This window comes from Haliotis rufescens, unplaced genomic scaffold, assembly GCF_023055435.1.
Source record: "Haliotis rufescens isolate VD_foot unplaced genomic scaffold, xgHalRufe1.0.p SCAF_2, whole genome shotgun sequence".
Taxonomy (NCBI): Eukaryota; Metazoa; Mollusca; class Gastropoda; order Lepetellida; family Haliotidae; genus Haliotis; species Haliotis rufescens.
Genome location: NW_025963890.1, coordinates 57,481,631 through 57,491,209, shown reverse-complemented (window position 1 = coordinate 57,491,209; position 9,579 = coordinate 57,481,631). Strand labels below are relative to the sequence as shown.

Here is a 9,579-nt window from a genome sequence, read left to right as displayed (position 1 = left end):
GTTGAGTGTTGAGATTATTAAACTCAATTTGATGATTGTATAACGTGACAATGTCATTTCAATGTTATGAAATTTATGAACTAATACAAGAGTCAATTTCAGGAACAGACAAAGGATTCATTAGGTAGAACCATCAAAGTGTCACCCATGTCCATATCTGATGAACAAGTTAAAAGCACGACACCCGATACATCAACAGACAGTGAATTGACTGATACTTTGACACAAGACGCCACAGTTTCAACCAGTGTCGATTCTCAACACGATGGTTGCAGTGATATGTCTTCACATGCAAGTGACATTGAGAAAGGGAAATTTCAAAAGAATCAACAGCCAAGTCACCCTGCAGGACAAGGATCACTTATACTTGAACGATACATTGAAAATCTTTTGTTCAATTTTTGGGAGCCTCAATCAGAGAGGCTCATTCATCCTAAAAAAGGTACCAAGCTAGGATTTCAAGATGCTATAAAAATATCTCTTCTGCCTGAAAGTCTTCGAGTGAAACAGTTTCAAGGAGAGGATGATGTGAGTGTGTTAGAAGCATTGTCATCAGGCCAGATGGACAGGAAGTCAGGCCGAGTCGTTGACATGAACTCAGGCTTGGTAACCCCAGTCCTTGAAGCTCTTAAAACAGGAGTCCTGATGATCCATGAAGATGATGCTTGTGATTCCAGCACTGTAGATGCAATATCAAAAGAACTGGGAGAGGGACTTTTCCAGCTTGTTGTGAAAGGAGAGGCAAGAATGTCTTTGAGGATAATGGACAGGAAGAGTGGAAAGAAATACTCAGTTCCAGTAAGCATCCAGCAGTCACTGATGTCCACAAAAGATGCGACTGTGAAGGACACTGTGTCAGGCAAATGGATGAATTGGGAGGATGCCAAAAGAGTGGGTTTAGTTTTGGATGCCCGTCCAGTAACACTGCAGCAAGCAGTGCTGACATATCTCTCTAAGACAAAGAAAGATCAGTTTTACAAACCAGGTGAATGTGGAACTTTGCTTACTCTTGAGCAGATGATTGACCAAGGTTTTATTGATACCAATAAAAAAGAAATCTTTGACAATGAAAACAATGAATGGGTTACTGTTGAAGAAGCTGTATCACGAAAGATACTTGATACACAGACAGGGAAAGTGTTTCACACTTCCATTGGGAAGGCATTACCTCTTCTTGATGCGATGGATAGTGGATTAATTGTGTCCAGTAAGTTAAATTCAGCCAAGTCTCCAACATCAAATATGGCAAATGGGACAAATGGAAAGAGGTTAAACATCCCCAATGGTGAAAGACTGCCTAATTCTATTGGAATCCTTGAAGCTTTAGAAAACGGAAGTTTGGATCCGTTGACAGGAGAACTGTTCACTGATGGAGAAACATATTCCTTTGAGGATGCATACGAAAGTGGGTTGCTTTCACACAAAGATGTGTATGTCGTAGATCAAGGAACGGGACTGGTGTACTCTTTCCATGAAAGCATCAACCTAGGATTTGTGGATATGAAGTCTGGTGGTATATATGACACAGTAAGTGGTGAGAAACTGACTATTTACAAAGCCAAACAGAAGGGTTTGTTGAGAAATACGCCACAAGCTTTCCTTCCTTTGATTGTAGCATTCCAGAGTGGGATCTTTGACCCTGAGGAAAAAGCAGTCCAGCATCCTGTGACGAAACACTTCATATCTCTGACAGAAGCCATTGCTGAAGGTCTGATCAACCCTGCTTCCAGACTAACACATCCAGTCACCATGGAAAAATTCACTTTGCAGGAAGTTATTTCAAATGGTTCTTTGAATCTTGATACACTTGACATTGTGATCCCAGGTGGAAGGAAGATTTCATTGTTTGAAACTATCACCCCTGGAAGAAGGAGATCTTCTTATGCAGGTGACTTTGGTAGGAAATCTAGCCTTACTCTTGATGAGGCTATTACCAGAGGCATGTATGATCCCGTTTTGAATTGTGTAACATCTAAAGACAAATCAGTTCCACTGAAAGATGCATTGAAATCCAATCTCATCCACACAGACTCTCTTGTCAGAGACCCTTTCAGCGGGGATATTCTTTCTTTAGGAGAAGCCCTGGACAAGAGAATAATTGATCCAGAATCAGGCAAAATGATTGATGCTACAGGACAAGCAATAGCTCTTAACTTTGCCATGGACAAAGGACTGATCCTCAGGTCAAAAGCTCCTCTTGGATTATCCTTGTCTGAAACTCTTGATGAAGGTCTGTTTAATGTCATTTCAAACAAGTTTCTTAATCCAGATACAAACCAAGAGGAAGAACTGTCAGCTGCTCTTCAAAATGGTATAATTGACCCAGATCTGATCAAAGTCAGAGATACAAGCACTGGGATGTTACTTAACTTTAACTCAGCAGTGGACAATGGTCTTTTGAATCTGGATCAGGGTACTTGCATGGATACTGCTGAGGGTGAGGACTACAACTTGATAGATGCTATGGACAAAGGAATCATCATAGACACTTGTAACCAGCCTAATATTACCCTCCAAGAAGCAATTGAGGAAAATATTCTTGATCTTGACACCTGTACATTTAGAGATCCTGTCAGTGGTTTCATTGTTCAGTTAGATGATGCGATGGAGTCTGGACTTATAGACAGACTTTCTGTTAGTGTGAGAGATACATCAAGTAATACTCTTGTAACACTTGATGGAGCCATTGCAGAAGGCCTAGTTGATTCTTCAACAGGAATCTACACAGATCCAGAGTCTGGTAGAAAACTGACTTTTAGAGAAGGTTTTGAGAAAGGTCTCATTTTCTCTGACTCTTGTATTTCGGATGACAGTTTGATGGAAGCTATAAGACAGGGGATATACAGTGAGAAAACTGGAAAGTTTATTGAACCATCTACAGGAAAAGTTAGGGATCTGAGTGAAGTTTTCAGAGAAGGACTCATTGACTCGGACAGGCTTAAAATCCTTGATAAAGGAAACAAGAAACTTCTGACATTCAAGGAGGCAGTAGATGCCAAGATTATTGATGTTAAGAATGCTCTGGTTGTGGACTCTGAAACCAGTGAAATGGTGAATCTTAAGGAAGCCCTTGATCGAGGTTTAATCCAGGAGAACATTAGTACCATGACTCTGTCCTTGAAACAAAGTGTTGATGGACAACTACTGCAGATGAACCAAGGCACAATCCTTGATCCATTATCTAAAAAGCCTCTTTCATTGAAAGAATCTATAGATATTGGTCTCATTGACATATCAGATGTATTATTCAAACAGCCTAACAGTCAGACCTACGAACCTCTCTCTGATGTATTAGCTAAATCTGCAGATATTGAAGAAGACCAAATTATCGTTGATTCATTGGGAAACAAAGTTGATATCTCCCAAGCTTTCAGTGACCATGTTCTTTTTGAAAAACCTCCATCTGGCTTACCATTGGCTGATGTTTTGGAAATAGGACTGTATGACTGTAGAAAACAAAGATTTTGTGATCCAGTCTCTGGGAAAGATCTGACCCTTCAAGATGCTATCAGTAAGAAACTTATCAACCCAGACCTACCCCAAGTTGTTGTTCCTGAAGTTGGAGATTTTTCCCTGAAGCAGGCTTTGGACAAGGGCCTAGTCGATCCACACACTGGCAACTACATTGCTTCAGCTAGTCCACTGTCTCTTAGTGATGCCATGACTACAGGCAGACTCATCACTTCCGACCCATCAACTAGTGGAAGAAAGCAAAATATTATGCAAATGCAGGGCATGACATTTTCAGAGACAAATGGAAGGAGTCAATCTGCTCCAAATGTCTACCAGCCAGATGTTTCCCCTTCTGGAAGTGGTAAGCAGGTGTTTGACGAACGTTCAAGCCTTAATGTGACCGTACCTATTCAGGCATTTTCAAAGGATGGGAGGTTCTCAGTGAAATCAATGGAAGGACTTGCTTTCAGAGATTCAGATAGGGACAGACAAGTTGAGAAATTGAAAGCCCCAGATTTCTTTGTTGGGGATTCCAAGAACTCATCAGACATTCCTCAACAAGGGACCAAAGACTATGGCAAAGATACGGTACAGATGGGAGAGATTCCTGTACCTGGGCTTCCAAATGAACATTCTAACTTGTCTGTGAAGGGTGATAAAGGATTGGGACCAAAGGACAATAAGGCAGGAAATGAGGCAACTGTATGTGTTTCTGGAGATGTCAGGGCAGACTCTCCTGAGAAAAGTGTCCATATTCCTGGAGTGCAATTCAAGGAATCTGTTCACACTGACAAAGGTGTGGTTCCCAAACAAGACGCAGCAATGGCAGCAGTTCAGAGAGACCCACATATACACAAGACAGTCAAAGCTGTGAAGGATACTGATGCACAGTTTTCTGTTTGTGATGAATATGGCCTACAGTCTCCTAAAGATGAATCTAAACTCTTCATAAAAGGAGTTCCAAGAGCAAAATCTGCTGATAGTTTACGAGATGCAGGTCATCATATGGAGAACACAGTTCCTGTTTCAAGTTCTTTAGATGATGATTCGGTTTCACCATTGGGACAGAAAATTACAGATTGTACAACAGAATCACACAAAGATCCATCAAAATCTGACTTCTCAAGGTCACTGAGTAGCCCAGCAAAGGTGTCAGCAGCAGAAAGCTTCACTAAGGATTTACATCAAGTCAAATGGACACCCCCATCAAGGGAACTGTCAGCTTCCTTGGATTCTTTAATAGAAAACGCTGTAAAGAAACAGAAATATGGTCAAAAACATTGGACTTTGTTTGACTTACTTGAGAAAGGATACTATGAAAATGACACAGGGCGATTTGTAGATCCAAAAACAGGGGAGAGATATTCACTTGTGGAAGCTATAGAGGCTGGTCTGATTGATCACAATGCTAAAGTAATCTCTCCATGCAGTAAGCAGCCATTAACACTCCAGGATGCCATATCTAGAGGAATAATTGACCCAATCTGTGGAACTTACCATGACCAGAACATGCATAAAGACCTCACACTGCAGCAAGCTAAAGATGTGGGTTACATCTTTAAGGAGAGAGATTCTTCAAAGAGTGCAGTTGAGATTTATGTCGAAGAATTCTTATCCGAGTCAACTTCGACTGGAAGAAAGAAACTAGAAGAAGCCTTTGAGAGTGGCATACTTCATAGATCTAACTCACAGGTCATCGATCCAGATACTGTCCAACCAATTACTTTGAGAAGAGCTGCTAGTTTAGGCATGATTGATGTCAAGACTGGTAACTACAAGAACCCTCAAACAGGTGAATGCATGTCATTAGCTGATGCTGTACAAAGAGGCTTCATTCTGAGCCCTAAAGGACTAAGTCTTTACAGTGCAGTGATGAAAGGACTATACGATTCATCTTCTGGGCAGTTTGTAGGACCAGTGAGAACTGATTCTTTGAAGGACCTGATTGAAGATCAAGTCATCACTCCTCTTTGTGTTGAAGTAAGGGACCTTAGTCATGACAGTGTGATATCCCTAGGTGAGGCAATAAAAAGAGGATTGATTGATCCTGACAGTGGCTGCTATGTTAACCCCTCCAGTAACCAGTCGTTTGACTTCAATGATGCTATAGCTGCTGGACTTATCCTCAGTAGTAGCTCAAGAGAAGGCTTGCAAGAGTCTTCACAGTTGAGGCAGAAACAATCTGCACGAGGAGATGCACTTCCAGAGAAAGATCAGACTCGAGTATCCAGTGATGATGATAGGCCTAAACCAGGTGTCCTGACATCAGCTGACAAGAAGACAAAACCAGAAAGTGCACCAACTGAGGCTGATAAGATTAGCAATCAATCTGCACCTGAAGTTGTTTGTACAGCTCTTGCAGCCTCCAAAAAAGACACAGTTGGGATAAGAAAACCACTTCAAGCTACATTTGGTGTTGCATCTACGACAGAGGTTGATTCAGGTGTAGTACTGTCAGGAGGATCATGGGCTGAAAATATACAAAAACCTATGACAGATGTTTCTTACATCAATGAAAACAACCAGGAAGATGGTTCACAAGTTCATCACAACTTCAGAGAAGTTTTCAAGGTTGATGATCATGGAAGGAGCGTTATTTCAGAAGGCAATGACACTAGTAGAAGAAATGATTTGGAAAAAAGTTACCATGGTGAAAAAGATGGACATCAAGTCAGTGAAACTAGCAGGAAGGATGATTCAGAAAATGATGAAAATGGCCGAAATGAATCAAGACTTGTTGGAAAGAATGGAAAAGATGTTCCAAATATAAGTGGAAGTTCCAGAAAAGTTGTTTCAGAACTTGGTGAAACTAGCAGAGATGTACCAAAAGTTGGTGGAAATGATGGAAAAGATATTCAAAAAGTTGATGGAACTTCCAGAAAAGATGTTTTAGAACCTGGCACAGATGTGTCAAATATTGGTGGAAATGATGGAAAAGATATTCCAAAAGTTGATGGAGGTTCCAGAAAAGGTGTTTCAGAACTTTGCAGAGATGTGTCAAATATTGGTGGAAATGATGGAAAAGATATTCAAAAAGTTGATGGAAGTTCCAGAAAAGGAGTTTCAGAACTTGCCAGAGATGTATCAAGAGTTGTTGGAAATGATGGAAAAGATATTCCAAAAGTTGATGGAAGTTCCAGAAAAGGTGTTTCAGAACTTGCCAGAGATGTGTCAAATATTGGTGGAAATGATGGAAAAGATATTCTAAACGTTGATGGAAGTTCCAGAAAAGGTGTTTCAGAACTTGCCAGAGATGTGTCAAATATTGGTGGAAATGATGGAAAAGATATTCTAAACGTTGATGGAAGTTCCAGAAAAGAAGTTTCAGAACTTGCCAGAGATGAATCAAGAGTTGTTGGAAATGATGGAAAAGATATTCCAAAAGTTGATAGAAGTTCCAGAAAAGGTGTTTCAGAACTTGCCAGAGATGTGTCAAATATTGGTGGAAATGATGGAAAAGATATTCAAAAAGTTGATAGAAGTTCCAGAAAAGGAGTTTCAGAACTTGCCAGAGATGTATCAAGAGTTGTTGGAAATGATGGAAAAGATATTCCAAACGTTCCTGAAAGTTCCAGAAAGGATGTTTCAAGAGTTATTGAATATGGCAGAGATGATGTCAAGGTAAAAACACATGTAAAAGATTTGTCAAATGTGGATGAAGATCATGATGAAAGGGGAACTAAATTTGAAAATTTAATCAAAGATTCATCCCCAAGTGTTACTCCTTATTCCAAGGAGATGGTACCTAACATGGCAGAAAGAGATGGTGTCAAGCAAAACGTGGATCTCAAACCATCCCTCAAGGTTGATTTTAGGAATTCAAATGGAGATATTGACAGACCCAACATCCAGATCAAAACTAGTGATGAAGCTGAAGTTGATACGACCAGAACATCGAAACCCAAGAAATCAGAAGGTGGGAAAGCAGGCAGAATGGTCAGGTTCAAGGACATTGAATCAGAGAGTGATTCCAATGACTCAGTTCCATGCTCACCACATGAGAAAATCCAAAGGCCATCAACCCTTGGCAGTGACCTAAAACAGAAGGTCGACAGAGCTCGTACCATCAGCTGGGACGAAAGTGATGCAAGCACCCCAGAGAGTGAGGCCAACAGGCTGAATGAGCTCATTTTGAAGATGAACATTAAAGCAGGCAACACAGCCAGGGAAAGGAGAAAGGTACTTGGCATGATCAACATTTCAGTTCGAATGCCATCTGCTTGCTGTTGAATTTTTGCCGCCATGGAGTTAAATCTTGTCCATTTGGATAGAAAATGGATGAGAGTAGTGCATTTTGGATTTATGCCTGTGATCAAGTTATTTCTGCATGAAGGTTTTTCATTCAATTTTGAATAAAATGGATTAAAATTTACTAACTGATGACATGGCCTGGTCTGGTGTCATGACAAGGAGCAACTGATCTCACTGAGACAAGACAAGACTATCGTCTCAGGCATGGTGAACCAGGCTTTTTGATCCAACATATCCACTAACAGATGTGAACGTGTTTGCAACGTCCGCATGATTTGAATCCAAGGAATGTTTTACTTTTAGTTCCTTTGTGTTTTACATCCAAGACTAACTTAATAGTTGTATCAGTTATGCATGGTGTGATTAGTCGATTTACACTTTTGATATCACTGAACAGTCAGCTCATTGATTGTATAAGTATTCTGAAGTATATGCCTTTCTAAGAAATGAGGGTCATGTTAAAAGCTGAATAAGCCTCTCTCAAAGGATGAAATGGGATAAACAGCCAATGTTGAGTGAAGAACCATCAAGAAATAGATTTGTTTTGAATGAGTCCACAAATTCACTATCAAATTTGTTAAAAAAAGATTTTCATGATTTTCTTGAATAGTAACTTGAAAGTAAACTATTAAAGATATAAAAAAACTTTGTTACTCTGGGAAGATTGGGAAGAGGTTTAAATTTATCCTTGGTTCGTTGTACTTATGGTTTTTCACACGATTAAACGCAAAACATGTTTCGTGTCAGATTTTAGAATTTGTCAAATATTTCTCAGCACAGTATCAATTGTATGTCAAATGTTTGCAAAGAGATTCTGACTGTAAAGTCTTATCATTGATTTAAGTTTAATCAGATGTTTCAGTGTCACCATATGTTGATGTTAGTTGTACATTATGTGTCACACTTAATGAGCATTACGTTTTGATTTTCTTATGTATGTTTTGTAGATTTATAGATAGTAAGACTTTGCTTGACAATACTCATTGACCTCATCAGGTGGCATCAGTAATGAGCGGTTTAGTTGACGTGAAAATGTGCCGTCTATTCTCAGATGATACAAGATGAGATGAACTTTGTATTGTACAAGAACAGTCCCATGAGTGTATTTATTATGTGTTTTTTCAATGTTTGGGAAATAAATATGTGTTTGAAATATTTACATGTTGACAAGACAGATAGGGATGTGATATTGTTTTTGCATTGTGCAATATATATTTGAGTGAAACATTTAGAAACACATACAGGTGTTGCCAAATTGTAATGAATAGTCCATATTCTGATTTGCAGGATCTCATGCAGTTCTAACTTTTGCTAATCACGTGACACAAGTCACTCTGTCCAGTTAGTGACATCGTTCTTGGTCATTGACCAGCTGTATCCAGGGTGTAGAATTTATATTATATACTTTTGAGATGTCAACATGGGATATGGAACTGTGGTACAAATCTAGATCGCCACTATGAGTTTGACAGCAGCCATTTTGACCTCTAATGTGTCCTTTGTGACGCGATCACAAACTAGAGTGGAAGTCAGTATTTTTATTATGGTCTTACTCCCCATAGATCCTGTACCATAGGACTATGTGGATACAATGTGTGACCTTGCAGATTGTTGATTACTGCTCATGCTATCAGCCACTGGTTTGTCTGGAACCACGATGACAGGCACCCATGACGGAGCTATGATATTACTGGATGCGTGACAACAATACTCCGGGGGCGGTCGGGTAGACTAGTGGTTAAAGTGTTTGCTGGTCACGCCGAAGATCCGGGTTTGATTTCTGACATGGGTACAATGTGTGAAGCCCATTTCTGGTATCCCCCGCCATGATATTGCTGGAATATTGCTAAAAGCGGGGTAAAACTATACTCACTC

The 9,579-nt window shown here is 39.8% G+C and overlaps 1 protein-coding gene across 12 annotated transcripts in view; it reads left to right on the top strand.

Moving 5' to 3' along the window:
* LOC124141427 (microtubule-actin cross-linking factor 1, isoforms 1/2/3/5-like) overlaps positions 1-9,579 on the top strand; it is a 261,785-nt gene that overhangs the window by 198,506 nt on the left and 53,700 nt on the right. For 9 of the 12 annotated variants that reach the window (XM_046509482.2, XM_046509497.2, XM_046509473.2 and 6 more), the window contains one exon: positions 103-7,632. The exons of the other annotated variants lie outside the window; for them this stretch is intronic. In XM_046509482.2, the coding sequence (XP_046365438.2) occupies positions 103-7,632 (7,530 nt within the window). The remainder of the gene's footprint in view (positions 1-102; positions 7,633-9,579) is intronic. 12 annotated transcript variants of the gene reach the window in all.